Raw genomic sequence first — 24,819 nt, 5'->3', positions numbered from 1 at the left:
CATTAACTTCATTTTTCAAGATCTCCTATACTCAGTCATAGTTTACCTTGATGATATTTTATTTTTTTCTGCTTCCATTCAAGACCACCCTCATCATGTCCGCACCATTCTCCAACGCCTCCGGGACTACCGTCTCTTCGCCAAACTAGAGAAGTGTTCGTTTCATCAATGGTCTATTCCATTCTTGGGATATATTGTCTTCAGAGGGGCTCCAAATGAACCCCACCAAACTCCGAGCCATCCGGGATTGGCCCATGCCCCAGGGTCTATGGGCCTTGCAACGTTTTTTGGGGTTTGCTAACTACTACCGGCAGTTCATCCATCAATACTCCCTTATCACTGCCCCTCTTACCGCACACTAACCAGGAAGGGTGCTGATGTGAGGAACCGGACACCGGAAGCCCAGGAAGCTTTCGCCACCTTAAAGCAAGCCTTGCTCTCTGATCCTGTGCTTCGAAGCCCGGATATTAAAAAAAAAAACATTCATTTTAGAGGTGGATGCCTCTTCGCTGGGGGCAGGGGCCATTCTGTCTCAAACCTCAGACTCTGGCAAGCGTCACCCCTGTTTCTTTTTTCCAAAAAAGGCAGAGCGTAACTACACCATTGGGGACCGCAAATTGTTGGCCCTTAAATTGGCTCTCCAGGAATGGCGATATCTCCTGGAGGGGGCCCTGCACCCCATCACAGTAATCACCGACCACAAGAATCTCCTATACCTTCAGGATGATAAGATACAAAACCCGCAATAGGCACGCTGGTCTCTTTTCTTTGCCTGTTTTAACTTCCGCCTGGTATTTCGACCTTCTGAAAAGAATATTCAGGCTGATGCGCTATCCAGGGCCTTCAACCCTCTCGAAGAACCCGAGGAATCCTACCCCATGCTTAATCCTGCCTGTGTTGCCTCCACGACTGTAGTTTCTTCCGTCAGCACGAAGACCTCTGTTCCACCCGAGTCCAGGAAGAAGGTTCTCAAATGGGGACACTCCTCCACGTTTGCTGGTCACTCTAGATTCCACAAGACTTTTCATTTAATCTCTCAGTACTATTGGTGGCCACGCATGGCTCAGGATTTCTTACATTTTGTTTCCACCTGTCCCATCTGTGCCTGAAATAAATTCTCTCCTGGCAAGCCGTGGGGATTCTTACAGCCACTGCCAGTTCCACAGCTCCCTTGGCCGGAAGTATCCATGAACTTTCTGATTTACCACCGTCCCAAGGTCACACGGTCATTTGGGTAGTGGTGGATCGATTCTCCCGTATGGCCCATTTCATTCCCATGAAATCTCTCCCCTCGGCTGCTACTCTTGCCAAGAATTTCATCCAGCATATTTTTTGTTTACATGGTCTACCTCTCCGGATCGTAAGCAATCGGGGATCTCAATTCACTTCTAGGATCTGGAGAGCAGTGTGTTCTGCTTTTGGCATCACCACCCATTTTTCATCTGCATACCACCCATAGGCCAATGGATTGGTGGAACGGGTACAATCAAACTCTCAAGACCTTCCTGCGAATGTATACTAATAACCGACAGGATGATTGGTCCACATTATTCCCCTGGGCTGAATTCGCCTATAACAACGGTCTCCACACTGCCTCTCGTACGTCACCATTTTTTTACAGTATACGGGCGCCACCCACGACTACCACTTCTGATCCCTCAGACCCAAGCCTCACCTCAGCTCCAACAGACCCTCACTGATATCCGGGACATTTGGAGCAGGATCCAACATCTTCAGTGAGCCGCTGCTAGATACAAGATTTTCACAGATCGTACGGGGCGGTCTGCTCCGACCTTTCAACCTGGACAAAAAATTTGGCTTAGTACCAAATACTTGAGACTCTGATTACCCTCCTTCAAGTTTGCTCCCCGATACACTGGAACCTTTTCAGTACGATCTCAGGTGGGAGCTGTCACTTATCGTCTCCAGTTACCAGGTAATCTCAAGGTCCACAATGCTTTCCACATGTCCCTGCTAAAGCCATTCTTGACCTCGAAATGGCTCCCAGAGCCAAAGAAGATCATCGTTCCTGATTCTGAGCTGGATCCTGAATTCAAGGTAGATGAGGTTCTGGACTCCAAACGTCAAAGGGGATGGCTGTTCTATTTGCTATCCTGGAAGCACTTTGGTCCCGAGGATAATTCCTGGGAGCCCGCTGCCAACGTCCATGCACCTGAATTGATCCGGGAGTTCCATACCCGCTACCCATCCAAACCCAGACCTAGGCAGAGGGGGGGGGTCCTTAAGGATGGGGTACTGTCATGTCCCCTACCTCAACGCAAGTGGCGTCCTCGGGCTGCACAGGGTCCCATCGATACGCACACTTGACTGGCACAGCCCTGAGCCATGTGTGTGTAGTTCTTCTCTGGCTGCAGGCTCCTTCATTACTTTGCTTCCATGCACCTGGGTCTGCTCTTCCTCTGCCTGGCTTACCTTGCTTCTCTCCTATTGGTCTTCCGGTTCCTCCTTCCCCTGCTCTTGTCCTATGGCTGTGTCCCTTTTCCCTGCTGATGTTAGACGTCAGCACTTTATCAGCTGAGCTCTCCATAGACTCCTTGCTTCGGCTTCTACTTTGGTAGGTGTTACTTGCTCAGTAGTGTTCTTCTCCTGTACTTTGTTGTTCGCTACTGACTGCCTGTACCTGGATTACTCTCGTGTCTGCTGCCTGCCTACTGACTCTGCCTGTACCCGGATCACTCTCTTGCCTGCTGCCTGTCTGGCCATCACGTTCATCACCCTGCTTCCTGCTCCCTCGTAAGCCCTGAAGGCCGCCCACACCTAGGGGCTCAACCTCTGGGGAACGGCGGTCAGCGCAGGTGAAACCCGGGGTTATCCAGCCACCAAGCAGAACCTGGTCTGAGTACCGGGCTCGGCAGCGCTCTACTTTGTACAAGAACTCACAGGTCTGTCACAACAGAAATGAAATAAATCCAATAATTCAGAAAATGAAATGAACAATAGGAAAAGGGCAAATGCAACAAACAAACTCCCAGTTATCTGGTCACCTAACCTAATGCAGCTGAGTGTGAGCCTGTGGTCCTGGGCCTTAGCTTCCTTTCAAACAGAATTGCCTTGTGTCCACAAATAGCCAGTTTCTGTGGGTATAAATCCTGTTCAATCTTGTAAATCAGCTTTTTGAAAGTTGCCCATCGTCAGACCCTTACCCACATTGACAGGAGCATTCCCAGGAAGAAAATAATGCATAGAAGATCTGAAAATGCAATCCATTTGTATTAGTTTCTCTCTTAAAAATGTATATAACAGGTGCCTGGTATCAGTGGCAATTTAGGCTTTAATTACTGGTACAAACCCCCTGGGTAACAAAGTATGCATGCTATTTGTACCAATACAGTCAGTTTAATTATTACTCCTTACAGGCTCATTTTCAGAGTAATTTGTGTGACCATCTTTGGGAAATGGTGACTAAAGTCACCAGAAACAAAAAAGGAGGTTTTAATTAAAACTGTTACACTAAGCAAACAATTTGTAACACAACAGTCCAAACCCCATCCTTTTATGTTAAAAAATAAAGTTACAGAAGTTCAACCATGTAACTTTTGCAGACTGCTTATGGACCCATGACATGAAAAATCAGCTACTCTCAAACATTTTGGATCTGCTACTTTAGTCACCTTTCCCAGAGACAGCCACATATGTGGATAAAAAGCATTCTGTCCACAATAGTAGGCTCTCGTAAACTGCTCACTCTCTATTTCTGTGTGTTTTTAGTCTTGATGGGGGTGAAGCATATTTAGTTGGCAGAGGAATACACTGGCACAGGGGCATTTTCAAACCCTCGTGCATAATTTTCAAGGAAAATTCTACTCCCAGGCAAAGTACTGTGGCAGTGATGAAAAAGACAGACTGTACACCTTCCCTGTGAAAACTGACAATACCTAATGAGGACAGTAAGGGCTTTACCTTATTAATTTCTTGATGAGTGTGAATAGTTTTATTTCCAATTTTGGTCTCGGTGTTGGATTCATTGTGGTAGCTGGGAGGTAAGTTTTCAAAGTCTACGTCTGCCATCTTTCTTGCAGCATTTTCTTCTTCAGCCTCTATCTATAAATGAATGAAAATGTAGGTTCTCTCTTTATGCCTAGTGTCAGAAATTACCAAATGTTGATAAATAACAGTATATATAAATGAAACACCAACGCATTCCAATGATGGTCTCACAGCAAGAGGGTGGGGTGGGTAAGGTGAGAAACAGGGGGAGCTGGGTGGATGAGAGACAGGGAGAGATGGGATGGTAGATAAAAGTGTGACAAAGCAGTTAGTGGGCTAGAAAACCCAGATCCTTGTTAAGTCCTGTCTGGTGGGTGTCAAAATATTTAATTATTTTGACTTTAAAAGTCTTACTTTCCTGGATTGTCAGTTTCCTTTTAGTATTCTCACCATAAAATCAGAGTGTTCTTTGTTATTTCTGATCTGAAGAAGGGTTCCCTTTGAAAGCTAATCAAAAAATGTATTGTTAGGCCAATAAAAAAGCTATCATCTTATTTTTTTCTCTGTTTTGTTTTATTTCTATTTATTACCTTTAAAAGTGGACTAACACGGCTACCACATCACTCTGCCTAGTGTCAGAAGCATAACATATGACAGCAGAGGAGGACCAAGAGACCCTTCCAGTCTGCCAATCCTCAATTACTGGCACTTTCTGTGCCACAAAGATCCTGCGTGTTTGCCCCATGCCTTCGTGAACTCTGACAGAATTCTTTTCTCCACTACTTCACCTTAGATCATTCCTGAGTCTCTCCTTCCACCTTTATCCCATGACCCCAATTCTAGAGCTTCTGGTCCATTGAAAAAGTCCATTTATTCCTTGATGCACTGGAATATCTATCATTTATCCCCATCCCCTCTTTCTTCCAAAGTCTACATCTTGAAGTCCATCACCATATGCTTTACGATAAACCCAGAGTCCACAGAGCAGCTACTAAACTGGTCATTATTATTATTATTTGTATAGCGCTACCAGACGCACGCAGCGCTGAACACCTGATACAAAGAGACAGTCCCTGCTCAAAAGAACCTACAATCTAAATAATAGACAGACAGACAAGACAGTTACGGGTGAGGGAAGTAATGGGTGAGAAGGGAGGAAGGGACAAGGGGAGGGCAATTGTGGCTAGCAGTGAAAAGGTGGGTTTTCAGCATAGATTTGAAAACAGGTAGAGATGGAGCTAGACGTATAGGTCCAGGAAGTCTATTCCAGGCATACGTTTACATCTAGTTTACATCCTCCTGAAAATTCAGTCTCCAGAATTTCACACAGTATTCTATGAGATTTCACTACTGATTTATACAGTGGCATTATCGCCTCCCTTTTCCTGCTGGTTATTAATACTTTAACCTTACTCTTATTCCTCTCTATGCACCTTAGCATCCTTTCGGCTTTTGCCATTGCCTTGGTAAGTTTGTCTGGCCATTCTAAGACTGTCCAATATGATCACAATTAGATCCCTCCTGCATCCTCTGCACATCAGACCTTTATCTCCTATGCCAGGGTGGGAAACCCAGTCAGGTTTTCAGGATTTCTCCAATTAATATACAGGAGATCTATCTGTATAAGAGGCAGTGCATACATACAGATTTCATGCATATTCATTGGAGAAATCCTGAAAACCTGGCTGGATTGCAGCCCATGAGGACCAAAGTCACTCCCCTGTATCCTATGCAGTACTGCTCTCCTTTGAGTTTCTGTAACCCAAATGTATGATCTTGAGCTTTTGTCAACAACTGCTGAACTCTAGACTATTTCTCAAGTATCACTAAATTAGTCCTCATGTTTTCACACACTCTGTTGCAGATGTTTTCTGATCTATGCCTTAGAAATGGCGGAATATCAAAAATTTGGACATCATCTGCAAGATGACATCTTTTCCAATAGTTCATTTATAATAATATCCAGACCTACGGCATTCACTTTATAAATTGCTCATGTGGAATAGCGTCAAAGGTCTGGATTAAATCCAAGTACAGTGCTCTCTCCCCTGCTCAGAAATCCATATCTTAGATCCTGGAACCCACTGGTTTATAGAACTACATTATCCTCTGTTTTAGCACAGATTTCATTTATCCACCACCATCCTTTAATTGCTAGTCTTTTCTTTATCTTCTCTTTTGTAAAAGGAGAGTCATATCTGCCTGTCAGCAGACCTGGAGAACTGTGGCTGAGTCCAGTGAAACTTGAAAATGCCTGGATGACAACGGGGTGTCCAGAAATTCTCTCTTAATCCCTAGGAGGTATGTCAGTCCACAATGCCTTATCTACTTTTAGCCTTGACAGTTCCTCATGAACGTTGGCTTCTGAGAAGGGGTAGACCTCAAGCCAACTTCCATTTCTAAAACCAATAGTTTTATGGCCCTACCCCAGGTTATTCCACAGTGAACACTGAACAGAAATGCATTATTGTTTCATTCTAAACCATTAAATCCTTGTTGCCCAACAATTCACCAATTGCTACAAATCAAAGCAGCATATGGCCGTTACTTCCAATGCATGGGCAGAATCTTGGGTTCCAATACTGCAGAGTGAGGTTTTTGAGTTCAAGGCATGCTAGCCACGTTCTTGTCATGAAAGGCAGTGAACATTTATTCACAGAATAGATGTAGTACAAGAAAAACGGATTACAATCAAAATTATTTTCTTCAGGACGTCACAACTGTATTGATGTTACTTGATTTCACAAACTCTGTGGCTATTGTGATAATTTTGTATACAATAAAGCAGTATTTGTGTTTGTTCTTTTTAAATTCAAATACCACCAGTCACACACAAAGATGCAATGAATTAGAATTAAGTAAAATATAATCTGTTAGTTTTGTTATGAATTTATTATAGTCTTGAAATATAATTAGTTTGCATGGCACAGCGATCCCCAAGAATTGACCAGCTAAAGAACAGTTCTGTGATATGAAAACTCTGACCCCTGCATGATGTGGACAGTAGAATTTAACAGAACAAAGACATCCCTGGGAATGTTCTAAGGGTTAGAAAAATATGGATGTTTTCTCCCCAGAAACAGAGCACTGCAGCAGATAAAGCCCATAGGGGCCTTCCAAACTCTCTAGATCCTTGTTCTTCATGCCCACCAATGGATCAGGTTTTCAGGATCAGGATATCCCTAATGAGTTAACTATGAGAGGGATTTACACAGCACACAGTGGAGGTAAGAGGCATGCTCATCTCTCATATGCATTATTTGGGTTACTTGAAAACCTAGTCAGACTAAGCTCTAGGATCTGTAGTGCCTCCAGTAAGGAACAAAGGGGTCCTTTTACTAAGGTGCGCTGAAAAATGGCTTGTGGTAGTGTAGGCAAAATCAAAATTGCCGCGCATCCATTTTGGGGCTGAGACCTTACCACCAGCCACTGACCTAGCAGTAAAGAATGTGGACAATAATGACCTACGCTTGTCCAAAAATAAAAAATATTTTTCGGACGCGCATCAAAAATGAAGTTACCAGTCAGGCAGTAACTCCATATTGGCGCACATTGGGCGCATGTAGACGCTTACATGGCTTAATAAAAGGGCCCCAAAGTTTCTCCTGCACTCTGGCTTCAGTGTACCCTGACTTCTAACTGCATTGTTTAAACACAGAATTGGAAAACAGAACTCTTACTATATAAATATCAGTTCTACTCGACAAATTTAACTCAAGGAACGATGGATTCTAGAAATGTGGTTTCTGTAACAAGATGAAGATGGACAAAAAAAATAGTAGCATGACTTATTGATAGAGAAATTTGTCAGGAACAAAGCCTCAGTGTGTCTGTATACATTTAATCTTTCTCACAGAGTAGGTGCCAGTAATTGTACCACAGGTCCATCAAGGCTCAGCATTTATCAGTTGAATACTGTGCATCTTTCACTGCAAGACTCTTCCATCATGTTTTTGTTCATTGCACCTTACAATACAGTTGCTGTTCGATTAAAATTAGATATCAGAAGGTTGGAAGGCTGAGCCGATCTCATCCAGTTAAAACCACGAACTAGGGGTTTGTACAGCTGTTAGTCTATTAAACATCCTGTCTGGATAGCAGGTAGCTTTTTGTACAAAGACTAGTCTGAGTTGTGACTGCTGTAGAACAGGTTCACAAAATATACAGAACCAGACTATCGGCAATGTTTCATAAGTTTCCATGAGGAACAGAATTAGGGCACAAGCTTTTTTTTTTTTCCTATTCCCCAAGATACAAAATAAGTATCTGTATATAGTATGCAAACCATGTTAATTGTAACCACTGGAAGGCGGAATATCAAATCCCATTCCATTTTTTTTTTGTATGTGTGTGGGGGAGGGGGGAATACATACACATTTTGGCAGCGGAGGGGAAGAGAAATTCCTAGAAACCACTGATTGAGGACACTCCTATTCATTTTGCTCCAGCCAGGAAAATCCTCACCGAACATCCATGTTGCCTGGACATTCTGCAATTGTTGTATTAAAGGCAAATTGATGGTACTCTGATCAGGGATCTAGAGGGACATGCAAAGCTTTAAGGAGCAAGTCAGTCCAGTGTTATAAGATCAGTGCCAGGGTAGCAAGTGCCCTAAGATGTATCCTTGGGCTTACCCCAATGACCAATTAATTTTCAGGCACTAGCCTGCAGCCCCACCCCACCATGATTTTGTCAATTAAACTCAATCATGATCATCACATAAACATCCTATAAAAATGCAGGTTACAGTATGCACTGATCCGATGGCTCTTGAGTTTGTGTGGCTATCAGAACCTACTGAATGGTAATATTTCACCAACTCTTAGTGTCACACTGTTATCAACCTACTCGCTCTCTGAGATCATCCCAGACACAGCTACTTGACGTGCCTTCATTTCATCAGGTTTATTTAGAAGAATGTAGATCATCCATTTTCTACATCAAAGGTCCGAAATTACGGAATGCTTTACCCATTGAACTTCGTTCAATACAAAATATGGACCAGTTTAAAAAAGCATTGCAAACTCATTTATTTCTTCAGGCTTTTGGCTCCTCTGATGTATACATTATTTTAATACCATGTAAATTTTAATCTGCTGTATGTCTAAACTGTAGAGTTTTTTTGTATAGTTTGTTGTGTAAAGAAATAACTTTCATTGCTTTGTTTTTTTATATATTTTGTATGTGATTTGTTCGCCGTTTAGACTTTTAAAGATATAGTGGGTTATAAATAAAGTTTTATTGTTTTGCTTTGACTGCAGCTATTCTTTGCTGCTCCCAAGAAGCTGCTACCCTACGCATCACCTAGTCTTGCCTAATGATTAGGCCAGGCCTGTAAAAGATCAGTGATGTGGCAAAGGCAGCAGTGTCATCCTTATTAGTGGTGAGAAATGTGCAGACATTCTCATTTCCAGACGGCATCTTTCCTGTGTCATCTGAGAGCTCACCTTCAACAATCTGCCATGTCCCACATCTTTTGCACTGAGGAAATGCAATTCAAGTATTACAGTGCAAACAAGGTATCCTCCATTACTAAACAATCCTGCTTATCACCAACATCAACTCCCTTGGAAATAGTTCAAGCTAAAATCAACAAAGGTTTTCAACTAGAGAATACTAACCCCAGTCCCACAGAGGATCTGAAACCTACAACCTTTTAACTGTTTTATCCTCCTCATGAAGATGTCAGGACGTCTTTGCCACCTTCCCCTCTCTACCACCTCAGAAATACACATACCAACTAAATAATCACAAATTTACAGGCCTGCAGCTTCATTACTATGCTCATAAACCCCCTTTCCAATCATATCATTTCCTCAGTGATCAGCCACATCCCCTCCACACATACACACACCATACTGCTTTCTGCACTACCAGCCTACAATGGGAAGGGAAGGCCCCAGGCCACCCCTTCCCCTTGGCATAATGAACCTACAAAGACAGACCCATAGGCTTTGGCACTCTATCCTGGCAAGCTGCAACACAGAAAGTAGCATAGTGCACTGCTGCTTACCACCCCACTGCCATTCAGGTAATCCGGTGTGAGGGGATTCATGCTGGAGAAGCAGTTAGAGAAATCCTGTTTGTTCCAGGCTCTTGGCAGTTTCGCTCCTTTTCTCGGTACCTACCTTCCCTCCCCGGAGAAAAAAACGCTGGAAGGAAGGTGAAGGACCATTTTCATACAAACAAAAAGACACATACACAACTTTCATTTGCCTTTATGTATTTGCAAAATATTCTGGAATACAACGTAGCAGCCACGCTGAGAACTATTTAGCCTATCACTTATATACATAGGATTATAGGGAAATACGAATGGTTGTAGCCTACAATTAATCCTCCAGATCAGAGATAGCTCAGTCTACACGATCTCTAAGAGGAGCTATAATAGTACGGCCACGGGTTACCTCTTTGACTGCATTCTGCAGTTTGTGCTCAGTGTCCTCCATCAGCTCTTCCACCTCCTGAAGCAACTCGCTTAAAGTGGCCTCCCCCAAGGAGAAATTCCTCGCCTCCCCCACTTCATCCTCCCTGCTCCTGGCTGGGGTGGGATCCACGGAGCCGAGGGCCAGGGAGAGGACGAGCAGCACGACTTGGAGCATCTTGCAAGGACCTCAGAGATGGGGCGAGCGAAGGATCCAGAGTCAGGAGCTGAAAAGGCACCTCCTACGGGCAAAAAAAAATGGAAAATTGCTCAGCGATCGCAACCTGCAGCGCCCGAGCTCCACCCCTGTCCCTAGGACGTATCCGGCTGCTGCAGATACCGGGAGCTCCCGTCCCGACCCCACCTTCCCCGCCAATAACACAATCCAAACAATCCCGTGCTTTGCTTTGGTTTGCCCATTAGCCCCGCCCGGTGCAAGCTCAAGAGCATCACAGAATGAGCCACCTTCAGCCAGCCAGCCAGCACTTAGTAGCCCCGCAGCGTTGGTATCTCCGGGTGGGGCGTGGAAGACCGATCCGCACCACAACACACTACTCTCCCACCACTGGCAGTATCAGCCGAGTGAGCACTGAATGCTGCTGAACCCCGCCGCAGTAGCCGCCAGCTGCTGACCCCGCCCTCTTTCTTCCACTCAGGGCGCCGCCGGCTGCCCAGCTCCCTGCTAATACCGAGCTTATTTGCATCTCTCTTCGCTATTGGCTGAGGACCCGGAAAACCAGTGCTGGAGGTAGGAGGAGGGCACCTGTGCGGTGGAGGATGTGAGAGACGGTGAAACTGGAGGCATTTCATTTATGTGCCTGATCTCTCTTTACTGTTAGTGACGTGAACCCTCCTGTTTTATCGTGAGGGGGCCCATGCAGTAAACTATGGTATCAGAAATACTAAGTTACCCTGGAAACTTTTTGGCCAATCCTGTTTTTGAACTTACATCCCTAAAGTAGTGTTTGCTTTGTAGTGCCTGATCCTGCCCACTGCAATCATAGTGCAAGTCCCATAATGTCATATGGTTTATTTTATTTATTGTTAGTATATATTGTTTGACTGGGCATGAGCACAGCTCTTGTGCACATGCCCCAGGCACAATCCACCCCCTTAACTTCCTGATGCTCAACACTAGCAGCACATTGATGATTTGCATACAACTAGTATTGAGCATTAGGAAGGTTTGTTTGTTTGTTTTGCACTGTCCCAGTGCTGTTCTATACAGTGCCAGAGTTTTGAGCATTGGGCTGTTAATAAATAGAAAATCTCTCAAACAAAATATATATAAATAATACATGTGTAGATACACTGATTGAGGAAAACAATCCAGCACTCACCAAAAAGTGGAGAAAAAAGGCCTCAGTAAAGCCACCCAGCCAACCACAATTATAAGGCTTAGGCACAGCTCACCATCATGAGTCTGAAAAAAAATCCACTCCTGCAGGGTGCTAAGAACAGCACTTCAAAACTCAGACAGAGTTATAAATGCATGTAGCTATCCACAGGAAATTAGAATAATAGTCACTGTTTAAACCATATGATGACATATTGGTAGCATGATTGTAATCCACTTATCTTCTTATCCAATATAGAGCTATACCAGCATGTCCAGGGATCCAAAATACCCAACAGGGATTCCCTGTTTCACCGAAGTTATGCTGAGTACCTTTAAATTTGTGACTCCATTGTATGAGATCTATACCAATTCATATCAGGTGACACCACAAATGAAATAAGGATTTGGAATTTTCCCCACTTTCAAGGTGTTATATTCAGATACAGTAGGTATATTTTTCTGCGCCCAGAGAGCTTACAGTCTAGCTTTGTACATAAGGCAATTGAGGGTTATGTGACTTGCTAAAGATCACAAGGAGTAGGCTACTGCTCCATTGGTAGGAAAAAGAATGCATAGTTTATTTTAGTTTATTTAATCTTGCTATACTGCCTTTCATAAAATCAAAGCTTCACATCACCCAGTTTTAAAGGGTGCCCCCATAACTTATGGACTATGGTGATAGTGCAAAACCTTCTGGTGCAGCAATAGGCCATGGTGACTGTGTTTGTGGGCCCAATGCAGCAGGAGATAAACCACATAACTAATGAAAAAGTTCAGAGGATCATAAACTCTCAGGTAGACTCCTGAAAATAAAAAAAAAAAGAGATAATGCACTGCTATTAGACAAAACCTTGAACACAAAGAAAATTCACCAGAAAAGCTATCAAAGGAAAAGCTACCAAAGGCAATGGCAAATATAAGATCACTGATAAGACTAATGAAAGAAAAGTACCTGAATGCTCAGAAAGAGAAATGGAGAAAGGAAAAGAGGATTCAGTAAGAAGCAGGAGAAGAGGTGTTACAGCAGCCACAGCACTCAGATTGAGCAACAAGGGAGATATCTGGGATGGCTGAGGGTATAGAGTGGAAGGGAGAGAGTGATATGAGACAGAATAGGAAGCTGAGTGAGAAGGAGAAGTGGAATGAATCACAAAAGGTGATACACTGGGGTCACCCCTACAGCAGGGGCGTAGCCAGACAACAGATTTTGGGTGGGCCCAGGAAAGAAGTGGATGGGCACCAAGTGTTCTCCCCCACCACCAAAAAAAAATATCTCAGCTGGTGGGATAACACTTCCTTCCACCTTGGCAGTCTGTAGGCAAGCATGCGCTAAAAACTGAGAATGTGCAGGTGCCATTATCATGGAGAGTAGCATTTTCGTTACCATCAGCTGGCAGAGATTGGGGTCCCCACCAGCTACCGCTAAACATGTGCTACTGTTGGGTGGGCCTGAGCCCTAAGTGGGTGGGCCCCGGCCCACCCAGGCCCACCTGTGGCTACACCACTGCCCTACAGGTGGAGGGGAAGCTGCACAGCAGTATGGAGTAGCCTAGTGTTTAGTGCAGCAGACTTCAATCCTAGGGAACTGGGTTCAATTCCAACTGCAGCACCTTGTGATACTGGGCAAGTCACTTAACACCTCCACCAGTTAACCCTCCATTGCCCAGGTACAAAATAAGTACCTGATATAATATGTAAAACCACTTTGATGGTGACCACTGAGTGGTGGCATATCAAGTCCCATTCCCTTTTTCTATGTTAATGGTGAAGAGGAGGATCAGGAAACTGAGGAGATAGCAGTGGAGGTCCTGGCTTACATTGATATTGAGAGATATGGTAGGGCATAGAACAGGGAATGACCCCCTAAGCTGGGATAAAAAAATATAATAGCACCTATCTATTGATATTATAGAAGTAAATTGAATCCAATACTGTACAGCAAAAATTGTTCATGAGAGAATCCTACCAAAAAGGATACAGGGCCAGAAAAAGGACCAGGAGAAAGATAACAGCTCCTTTTTTTTTGGTGGGGGGGGGGGGCATATTTAAGGAAATTAAGAAAACTGGATAAAAAAGAGATGTCAAAATGAACTATTCAAAGAGAACCCAAAATAGTTCTGCAGAAAATTGGGAAAGAGCATTAGTACAGTGAAAATACAGCAACTAAAACTGGAACAGAAAGGTTGAATAAATTTATATAAAGATCCTATAGATTCCTTTTTTTTTTTAAATTCTTTATTTATAAATATTTCATTTACATACAATGACATAAATGAAGAAATATTAGAAAATACAAACAGCTGAAAAAAAGAAAACTACTTATAGCCATTTCTGGTTTAAAATAGAAGATAGTTTTTAAATTTTGTCCACAATCTATTTGAATCAAGATACTAGGCAATAAAAGAAAAAGAAAAGAAATAACATAGCTATAAACTAAGTTATTAACGGTTGGGTTAATGCAGGGATTCTACAGCCAACATAACAGCGTTCTCATTTAGGGAGGCAAATCCTTGGGCTTAACAGCTTCCTTCATTACAATAAATTCTAACAGCTTCGAGGGAGAGAAAAATATATAATTAACTAATTCAAAAGTTGCATAGCATTTACAAGGAAACTTTAACAGAAAAGTTGCACCTAAATTAATAACTCTAGATTTATACAATAGGAATTCCTTTCTCCTTTTCTGTGTGCTCCTTGCCATGTCGGGGAAAATTTGAATTTTCTGACCCAAGAAACAATCATTTAAGTGACGAAAGTATAGCCTGAAAATATTATTTCTATCTAGTTCAAGAGCGATTGTCACTATTAAAGTTGTTCTTTCGGTGATCACTTCCAGGGAGTTCTCAAGATATTCTGTCAAATTAAGATTTGTAACAGCCTGAGGTTGTTGTTCTACGGATCTCACTGTTCCAGAGATATATTGGGCCCTTGTAATAGGGGGAACTCCCTCCACAGGGATTCCCAATATATCTACAAAATATTTTCTAAGCATATCGATTGATGATACTAGAGGACATTTAGGAAAGTTCAATATCCTCAGGTTATTTTTCCTCCCGTTATTCTCCAAATACTCCATCTTTCTTTCCTGAGTTTCCTTTTCTTTTACCAAAATCACTGTTAGATCCTGTAATTGTTTAAGCTCAGTCTCCATCTTAGACATTTTTTCATTCTGTTCTTGAACTTTTATAGATATGCTCTGACTATTTTGCTTCAGTTCCACAATTTCGCCATTTATGGAAGTATTCATATGAAGTAAAGTGTTTTTTACCTCCTGGATTGCGTCCCATAGCATAGGCATCGTCACCTGAGTTGGTTTTTTCATTCCTCCACTGCTCTCTGGAGTGACTCCGTGGGAGGCAGGGAACCCGACCAGCGTTAGTCCCTGAGTTGTTATCTCCTTCCCCGGAGTAGAGGTACTCGAGGGACCCCCTTCCACAAACAGTAATTCCAACTGTTGTGGACCCATCGATTCTGCTACACTTCCAGGCTGTGGGGGAGCGGTGAGAGAACGAGGGCTCAGCGTTGCGCCCTCTACGCTGCGCTCTGCTCCAGACTGGAGCGAGCCCGTCGAGGCAGAAGCCTGCACAGCCAGGGTCCCGATTCCAAAGTTTTCAAGCGTCGTTTGATGAGAAGCCGGGGTTAGCGCCGGTACTAAGGAGGTAGGTGCCGGCGTTTTTCCCTTTCTTTTCTCCATCTAGAAGTCGGGGTAAGAATTTCTCTCTCGCGAACGCCGTCAAATCTTAGGAGCTCCGGGATCGAACAACCGTTACCGGCGCCATCTTGATGATCCTATAGATTCCAATCTAGAATGACCTGAAGTAACAACAAAATAATTCAAAAGCTACTTAGAAAGAGCCCCAACTGGATGAGTCCTGCCCAGATGGAGTGCCCAGTTTCTGTCTCAAACAGTGAGCATCATCCCCCTACCAGCTACAAAATTGGTAAGAGGTCTGTACCATAAAACGTATAGGGACAGGCTTATAAATCTCCACATGTATACGCTGGAAGAGAGGCAGGAGAGAGGGGATATGATAGAGATGTTTAAATACCTCAATGACATTAATGTAAAGGAAGTGAGCCTTTTTCAAACGAAAGAAAACTGCATTGAGAAGCAATAGGATAAGAGGAAATAGGCTTAGAAGGAATCTAAGGAAATACTCTTTCACGGAAAGGGTGATGAAAGCGTGGAATGGCCTTCCAGTGGAGGTCGTGGAAATGTGGACTGTGTCAGAATTTAAGAAAGCATGGGGCAGGCATGTGGGATTCCTTAGGAGAAGGAGGAGTTAGTGGTAGCTGAGGAAGGGCAGACTGGATGGTCCTTATGGCCCTTATCTGCCATTACGTTTCTATGTTTCTCTTAAATATCTTGAAAAATTGGCTGTATGAACAAAGTCATTTATTTATTTATGGCATTTATATCCCACATTATCCCAAACATTCTCAACAAGGAATAGCATACAGCATCAACAATTGGATATACATAGTGTAAGATATAACATAAGGTGGGATGATCAAAATACAGTAAAACTAGATTCCAGAAGTAGCATGACAGTTGAATAACCAGTATGATAAGAATCAGCGTATGCTGAGACTGTACATTTCTAGAGTCGAAGGAGAAATGGGTTTCATAGAATTTTATTGAACATATAGAGCTACTATCAAAGCTCTCCAAGCCTACTTAACAACATCAACAGATCCAAATACAGAAAAAGTGTGGAATTATGGAATGGAAGTATATATCCAACATCTGTCTCTATCATTAAACTTGGACAAACATTCTGATGAGCACAATGAATGAGTGAGAATCCATGCTCCAGTGCACATAGGAAAGGAAGCAATAGGATTTGCAAGTCAAGAGAAAAACCTCTTTAAAAATTTAGATCAGCAAGCAAGGAAAGAGAAGTGGAAGATGCACAAGTGTGGTAGGAAATACAAAGTGGGAGTTTCTCCTGAAACCATACATTGATCAAAAGCAGACACACGAATTGTCAAGGAGAAGTGAAATGAAACCTAAGGATGAGAGATTGATAATTGAAACCCAAGACAGTAGATTACAGATGAGATGGTTCACAGCAAGCATGGGGAAAATGGTAAAAATGTAGATAATATAAGAAAGATCTGGAAACAGTTACATATCTTATAGCTGGTTGTAAAGTTCTGATGGTAGAACATTTCTACACAGAAAAGCACCATAAAGTGACACATCTCATCCATTAGAAACTTTATAAACAATACAATATAATTGACTGGAAAAGCACTGGGGTCATGACACTAACGCCTGTGTTTACAAAAGCGAGCTATAGGCGTGTTAGCATTTTTAATGCACAATAAATGCTAATGCACGTCAAACGCTAAAACGCCTATAAGAATGTTGGCACCTTAGCGTTTAACATGCCTTAAAATTAAAGGCGCGTTAAAAATGCTAACACACCTTAGTGAACCTACCCCTAAGAAAATTAAGAGAAGAAACAGGTTATGATCACCATTTCAACTGATCAAAAACTAGATGCAAGGAAACCTGTCATAGTGGTAAAGCAGAAAAAAATATCAGAATGGTTTTGATCATAAAGTTGTCATTTCCAAGCAATTATTCTATGAATTGGGTGGAGAGGGAGGAGATTCAGAAATGCAGTCAGAGACCAAGAAAATGTGGTGGAACGATACAGAAATATTTCCTATTGTTGGAAGCCACAGGTTTCATTAAAAAGAATTTTCAAGTACACCTGAATAGGTTGCCTATACGTATTACATCTTTTTAACTCCAGAAAGAAGGCTCTCTTTGGCACAATGTAAGTGCTGCAATGAGCATTAACAGTATCTTTAAGACTGAAATTATACTCCACATACTCTGGCTTAGAAGTGAAGTTCATTATTATCATGGTATGTGCAAATCAAACAAAGGGGCCCTTTTACTAAGCCTCATAAGCGTCTATGCATGCCCAACGTACGTCAAAATGGAGTTACCGCACGGCTACCGTGTGGCTTTTGTGGTAATTTCATTTTTGCCATGCGTCCGATATGCGTGGCCGAAAAATAATGTTGTATTTTCTGCCACAGAAATATTGTACATGCGTGCGCCAAGTGGCATTTGGCACATGTAGGTCATTACCGCCTGGTTGCCACACTAGGTCAATGGCTGGCGGTAAGGTCTCAGACCCAAAATGGAGGCACGTCAATTTTCATTTTGCTGCACGTCCATTTTCAGCAAAAATTTTAAAAAGGCCTTTTTTTACGGGTGCACTGGAAAATTATTCTATTTGCATCCAAAACCCGTGCCTACACTACCACAGGCCATTTTTCAGCGCACCTTAGTAAAAGGACCCCAAAGGGAGGCAAAAGTTGGGGTGGCACAAAACCTTCCAACAAAAAAATGCAAACAGGAAAATGCAGCAGCAGGTCAAGCAAATACAGCTTCTCCGTGGAGGTCTTTTTAAATATATGTATCAGCTAGACACAACAGCATCTAGATTTCGTGACTCCTGAGGCAGGCGGAACTCACCGAAACACAGTTCTGTGTTGAGTCCATTGTATTCTAATAGTACTGTATCATAGACTTCCTGGTGATAAACTGTTGGTCCTATTCCCTGGGATTCTATATTCTGAATTTGCACGTACAACTTAATTAGTTAAGAAGCCAATCAGCACTGATAATAGCCACTTAACAAGCAATTATTGACACTAACTGACATTAATTAGAATTTATATGAAGTGCTGTCTAAGCGAATTCTATAACATGATACGCATAAGCTGCATAGTTGAAAAGGGGCATGGCCCAGGGTATGGAATGGACAGGTCGTCGGCATTTCTGAAATCTATGTACGTGGCAGTGGCATACCAAGGGGGGGGCGGTCCGCCCCGGGTGCACACCGCTGGGGGGGGCCGTGCGCCTGTCGGCTCTTCGTTTTCATGCTCCCTCTGCCCCGGGGGGGTTCTTTCGCCGGGGGATCGGGGGTTCTTTCGCCGGGAGGGCGTCGCGCTATTCCGGGGGGGGCGCTGCACCCGGGGGGGTGGGGCGCATAGGCGATCCGCCCCAGGTGTCAGCCCCCCTAGGAATGCCACTGGTGCGTGGTTATAGAATACACCCAGTCCATGTGCAATTTAGGTATCAGCATTTATACCAATTTTTGCTTGGCATAACTCCCATGACTAAATTTAGTAGCGCGGATAAACCACATGGAAATTTAGGCTTATTATATAAAGTATGCCTACATTTAGTTGTACTTTATTGAATACACCTAGGCATATTTCACTTCAGTATCGATTTTTAGGTGTGATATATAGAATCTAGTCCATTATGGCCCTTTGGGCCCTACATTGATGATTCTATTACATGATACGTATAAGCTGCATAGTTGAAAAGGGGGCATGGCCCAGGGTATGGAATGGACAGGTCGTCGGCATGTCTGAAATCTATGTGCATGGTTATTTCTGGCTATTTCAAATTTGATATCTGTTAAATCCAAGTACTAGTTTAAAACTGCTTATTAGCTATTTCCTTTTGATATCTGTAAATCAGAGAAATGGGTTTTAAAAACTGCTTTAAAGTTGTATTAGATATTTTGTCTGTTTCCTTAGAGTGTGGAGCCCACCCTCCCCCACCTGGTTGTAAAGCATAGGTGTGGCTAAGCATCTGCTGGTGAGAGCATTCCTCCAGGTCTCAGTTTCTGCCTGAGGAGTGGGACGCACACAGATAAGACTTATTTCTGACATTATTTCTGTGGTTTTGGGCTTTGGTTTTCAGCCATAATGGAATATAATGCTGGCGATCTCAAACCCGGCAAAATCCAAGGCATTTGGTCATGGGAGGAGCCAGCATTTGTAGTGCACTGGCCCCCCTCACATGCCAGGACACCAACCGGGCACCCTAGGGGACACTTCTAAAAATTAAAAAAAATATAAAAATAGCTCCCAGGTGCATAGCTCCCTTACCTTGGGTGCTGAGCCCCACAACCCCCCCCCCCCCAAAACCCACTCCCCACAACTCTATACCACTACCATAGCCCTAAGGGGTGAAGGGGGCACCTACATGTGGGTACAGTGGGTTTTGGATGGGTTTTGGAGGGTTCCCATTTACCACCACAAGTGTAACAGCTAGGGGGGGGCCTGGGTCCACCTGTCTGAAGTGCACTGCACCCACTAAAAACTGCCCAGGGACTTGCATACTGCTGTCAGGGAGCTGGGTATGACATTTGAGGCTGGCATAGAGGCTGGCAAAAAAGGTTTGGGTTTTTTTTGGGTGGGAGGGGGTTGGTGACCACTGGGGGAGTAAGGGGAGGTCATCCCCAATTCCCTTCAAATGCCCATTTGGTCAGTTGGGGCTCCTTTTTGAAGCCTGGTCGTGAAAAAAAAGGGACCTAGTAAAGCCGATGAAATGCTCGTCAAGCCTGGCTTTTTTTTCCATTATCAGGCAAAGCCGGCCATCTCGTGAACACGCCCCCATCCCGCCCCGTCCAGCCTTCACTACCGTACCAACACGCCCCCTTGATGTTTCGCTGGCTCCACGACAGAAAGCAGTTGAACCCGGCCAAAATCAGCTTTCGATTATACCGATTTGGCCGGGTTCAGGAGATCGCCAGCCATCTCCAGATTTGTGTTGGAAGATGGCCGGCGATCACTTTAGAAAATGAGCTGGTATGTTACTATGTTTTAAAATAAACTTTTTTTGTTTATTTATGTTTATTGAATGTAAACAAGACTTACAAATATAACATCAATCGTACAGCATAGATATTTCCATTAATTTTCATCTCTCAACCTGCCGGTGCCTTTTTCTGTTTGCAGTTTGTTTGTTTTTTTGGAAGTTTTTGTGCCACCCCTTACTTTTGTCTTCCTTTGTTTGTTAAACATAGGGGGTGTCTCCTTATTTTTTTATTTTATTTGTTTGTTTCATTTGGAAACCAAATCCATTTGGAGACATCGCCCCTGAGGAAAATCATATCTTCCTCTTTTCTCCTCTACCCATAGAACCATCATCTCTCTCTCTCTCTCTCTCTCTCTCTCTCACCTCTCATCCACCCTCTGCAACACAATCATTTTACTCCTTCCATTCACAATCAGCATCTTTATCTCCCCACACCTGTACAATCATTCTCTCTCTCTCTCCCACCCCACCCCTCTCACTCCTTCCTCCCTGACACAATCATCAATTTCTCTCTTCTTTCGCTCAGAGCAATCATTATCTCTTCCCCCTCCTGACCCTCCCCATTTTCCTTGTAGCTCAAACCTAGTGACTCCAAGTTCAGTTGTTTTTGAACTTACATTCTCCTTGGTAGCTCCTGTCAACCCTAACAGATGTTTCACTGCTGTTCAGCACCATGATCTGGGACAGTTCCTGTGACAGACAGACATACAGATGCCTACATCAAAGTTCATAGCACTGTTCACATTTTGAAATACACTCATAATGGCCTTCCTGCATGTAGTAGGTTTGCCACTGTTTACATATTTTTTTTCAGGATGTGTTGACCCAATTCTGGTTTTAGCTTCAAACAAAAAAAAAAAAAAAGAACAAGGCAGGATTAGACATCCATGCATGCAGTGGGGTAAAACCAGGCCTGAATCTGCCTGTGCTGAAAACCATGGAACCACTTCACAGGCACGCAATAGCAAAATCCTTACTGATTACAGCTATCTAATTGGAGATATGCATGTACTTACAGGCATATTTTTAGCATTTGCATGCTTATGTGTATACATATATACCATTATTCTAATCATTTACATGCACAAACAGTACCTAAATATTAGCGCTGAACTTTATAGAATTTACCCCCAATGGACTAGATTCTATGTATCATGCCTAAAAAATCAGAGCCAAAACAAAATACACTAGGCATGTTCTATAAAGTACACCGAAATTTAGGTATACTTTATAGAATAAGCCTAAATTTCTGTACACTTTAAAGAACACACTAAGCACCTGTCTGCGTGACTAAATTTAGTCACAGGCAGTTATGCCAAGTAAAACTTGGTGTAAATGCCAACACCTAAATTACATGTGGACCGGGTATATTCTATAATGATGCCTGTGACACGCCCATAGCTATACCCCCTTTTCAACTATGCAACTTAGAATTCACACGCATCACATTATAGAATACACTTAGACAGTTCTGTGTGTAAATTCTAATTAATGCCAAACAAAACAGACTGGAGTATGTTTCTCAGGAAACTCTCTACTCATTCTCCTGTCCATAATCCTAAGACTCAGGAGAAAAATAGGAATCAAACCTGCTTCCCCTTTTTTCTCTCCAAAAATAGGAAAAGAGCCCAGAAGTCTGTAGCTTCTTCCCTTGCACACAACAGGGCCTGTGTTGGCTGTTTGCGTCTTGTAGCTCACTGCAGGGAAGAAAGAGAAAACAGTACCAGTCTGCTCCTGATTCTAGAGAGAAGACTGGTTTCAGAAATGGTCATAGCATGGACACTTTTTTTTTTTACAGCATTGAACAATGAGATTAGAGTAACAATGTTCTTGTTTTGCTTAGTTTAATGGCTGCCTTTGATCTAATTGATCAGGGCTGGTCCTAGGGTTTCTGGTGCCCTCCTGCTGCCTATTAGTCGGCGCCCCTACCCATCCAGTTGTGAGATCACTATGGCTCCGCCCCTACAGTAGTCACACCCCTTTTACCAGCCGTGGCATCATTGAAAATATTACCCCAGTATAGAAGAAAAATATCTTGTGTTTTTTTTTGTTTTCATTATAAATAATTTCTGTAAGCTGTTACAGCTCCATTATACTCAAAATGACACAAACCAAATTCGCATACAGACCAGGAATTATGAGAACAGACAGTCTTGCCAACTCTGAAAAACAATGCGTTACCAAAATCTCAGAATCTAACAAACAGATCCCTATTCAGACACTTGCAATCTTGCAGTCACACATGCAGAACAGAGATAGCCCCTCTTCAAATTCTTCAAAAATTAATCTGAAATCCTAAGAAGTTAGACTCTGCATGCAGCACAATACCAGAAAAATAGAAAGAAACACATTGCTATACATTGCAAAATAAGATAGCAGATGTAAATTCTCAAAGTGGACATATTCCAAACACTAAAATGAAAATAAAATGATTTTTTTCTACCTTTGTTGTCTGGTGACTTTGTTTTTCTGATCATGCTGGCCCAGTATCTGATTCTGCTGCTATCTGTCCTCTTAACTCCGTTTCCAGGGCTTCCTTTCAATTTATTTCTTTACTTTCCTCCTTTTTTCTTAATTTCTTGCTCTATAACCATAAGTAAAAGCTGGGTCCTCCGCAGACTTGACTGTCCAGTGGATCCAGCTTCTGCCTATTTTCTCCATCCTTGTGCAGTTTTTCTCCTCTCTTCCTTTTCCCTCATCTCATCTCCTTCCTATCTCTTCCCTCTCCTCCATCCATGTCCAGCATTTCTTCTCTCTCCCTTCCCATCCATCCATGTGCATCTCCTTCCTCTGTCTTCCCTCCCCTCCATCTATGTCCAGAATTTCTTCTCTCCCCTCCATCCATGTGCATCTCCTTCCTGTCTTCCCTTCCTTCCCCTCCATCCATGTCCAACAAGTCTCTCCCTGCCCTCCCCTCCATCCACCCATGTCCAGCAACCCTCCTCTCTCCACTGCCCTTCCCTCCATCCATGTCCAGCAACTCTCGTCTCCCCTCCATCCACCTATGTCCAGCAACTCTTCTCTCCTTTGCCCTCCCCTCCATCCACCCATGTCTATCAACTCCCCTGCCCTCCATCCATCTATCCATCCATATTCAGCAATTCTCCTGCCTCCCCTGCTGCCCTCCTCCATCCATCCATATCCAGCAATTCTCCTCTCTCCCCTGCCCTCCCCTCCATGTCCAGCAATTTCTCCTCTCTCCCTGGGCCCTGCCCTCCCATCCATGTCCATCAATGCTCCTTTCTCCCCTGCTCCCCTCCATCCATCCATATCCAGCAATTCTCCTCTCTCCCCTGCCGTCCCCTCCATGTCCAGCAATTTCTCCTCTCTCCCTGGGCCCTGCCCTCCCATCCATATCCATCCTTGTGCATCAATCAATGCTCCTCTTTCCCTTGCCCTCCCGCTCCCATGTCCACCTGCCTGCCCTCTTCTTTGGTTTAAATCTTGTATTTATATTTACCTCCATCGCAGCTGCTGCGCAGCATCAGTGAAAGCGGTGCCCAACGTCTCTAGCCTTCCTTTCGCTCGTTCGTTCCCTCTCAGTGTCTCGCCCTCGCAAGGAAATGATGTCAGAAGAAGGCGGGACACTGAGGGGGAACGAACGAGCGAAGGGAAGGCTAGAGACGTCAGGCAGCACTTTCACTGATGCTGCGCAGCTGCTGCAACGTCAGAGGTAAATATAAATACAAGATTTAAATCCCCCAGGGCGGCGGGGGTACCAGCGGAGGAAATTGAGGGCTGGGCTGCTGTCGGGATCTGGGAGCTGAGGTAAGTGGCAGCGGTAAGCATGGCACGGCGGCGGTAAGCATGGCGCGGTGGTGCCCTCCAGAGGTTGGCGCCACCCTGCCATGCTTACCTCGCTTACCGGGTTGAGCCGGCCCTGTAATTGATCATAGCCTTTTACTATCAAGATTGTGGGTAACTGGCATCCTATCTATCCTTATACACCTTTGAAGTGGCCAATAAAGGAACCTTATTATTCCCATAACTGGCTCTCTGGAGGTTCCCCAAGGATCACTGATGGGTCTGTTACTGTTTAATATTATTTTATCCACCTTATTATCACATATTCAGTCTATGGATTGTACTCCATATTGTTATTTATTTATTTATTTATTGGGATTTATTAACCGCCCTTATGAAGAGATTCACCAAGGCGGTGTACAGCAATTTTGTTAACAGCATAACAATACTAAAATAACCAAGAATAAACAAATACAATAAATGAGGTAAACTTTAAAAGAGTAAATTAAAAAGTAATAGAACTACTGTAAAACAGTATCAAAAATATACACATTTAACAGCACTGGAATTCAAATACCAGAGATATGTTAGCATAATACTAATGATACACCTAATAAGCATGCATTAGAACAGTTATGTTTAGTCTGCATCAGATGATGCAGTATCACTACAAGGGAAGGGTAATGGGATTTTATAATACCACCATTCTGTAGTACAATCAAA

The 24,819-nt window shown here is 43.3% G+C and overlaps 1 protein-coding gene across 2 annotated transcripts in view; it reads right to left on the bottom strand.

Annotated features, from left to right (window-relative positions):
* DKK3 (dickkopf WNT signaling pathway inhibitor 3) overlaps positions 1-10,934 on the bottom strand; it is an 84,437-nt gene extending 73,503 nt beyond the window's left edge. For both annotated transcript variants that reach the window (XM_030200976.1, XM_030200977.1), the window contains exons 1-3: positions 10,838-10,934; positions 10,356-10,614; positions 3,922-4,062 (exon numbers count right to left, since the gene is read on the bottom strand). In XM_030200976.1, coding sequence (XP_030056836.1) covers positions 3,922-4,062; positions 10,356-10,550 — 336 coding nt within the window. In that variant the 5' untranslated portion in view covers positions 10,551-10,614; positions 10,838-10,934. The remainder of the gene's footprint in view (positions 1-3,921; positions 4,063-10,355; positions 10,615-10,837) is intronic.
* Between the last annotated feature and the right edge of the window lie 13,885 nt (positions 10,935-24,819).

The sequence above is a fragment of the Microcaecilia unicolor genome, chromosome 4 (assembly GCF_901765095.1).
Source record: "Microcaecilia unicolor chromosome 4, aMicUni1.1, whole genome shotgun sequence".
In the NCBI taxonomy this organism is placed as follows: Eukaryota; Metazoa; Chordata; class Amphibia; order Gymnophiona; family Siphonopidae; genus Microcaecilia; species Microcaecilia unicolor.
Note: the sequence above shows the minus strand (reverse complement) of the source record. Positions and strands in the feature narration are given on the sequence as shown.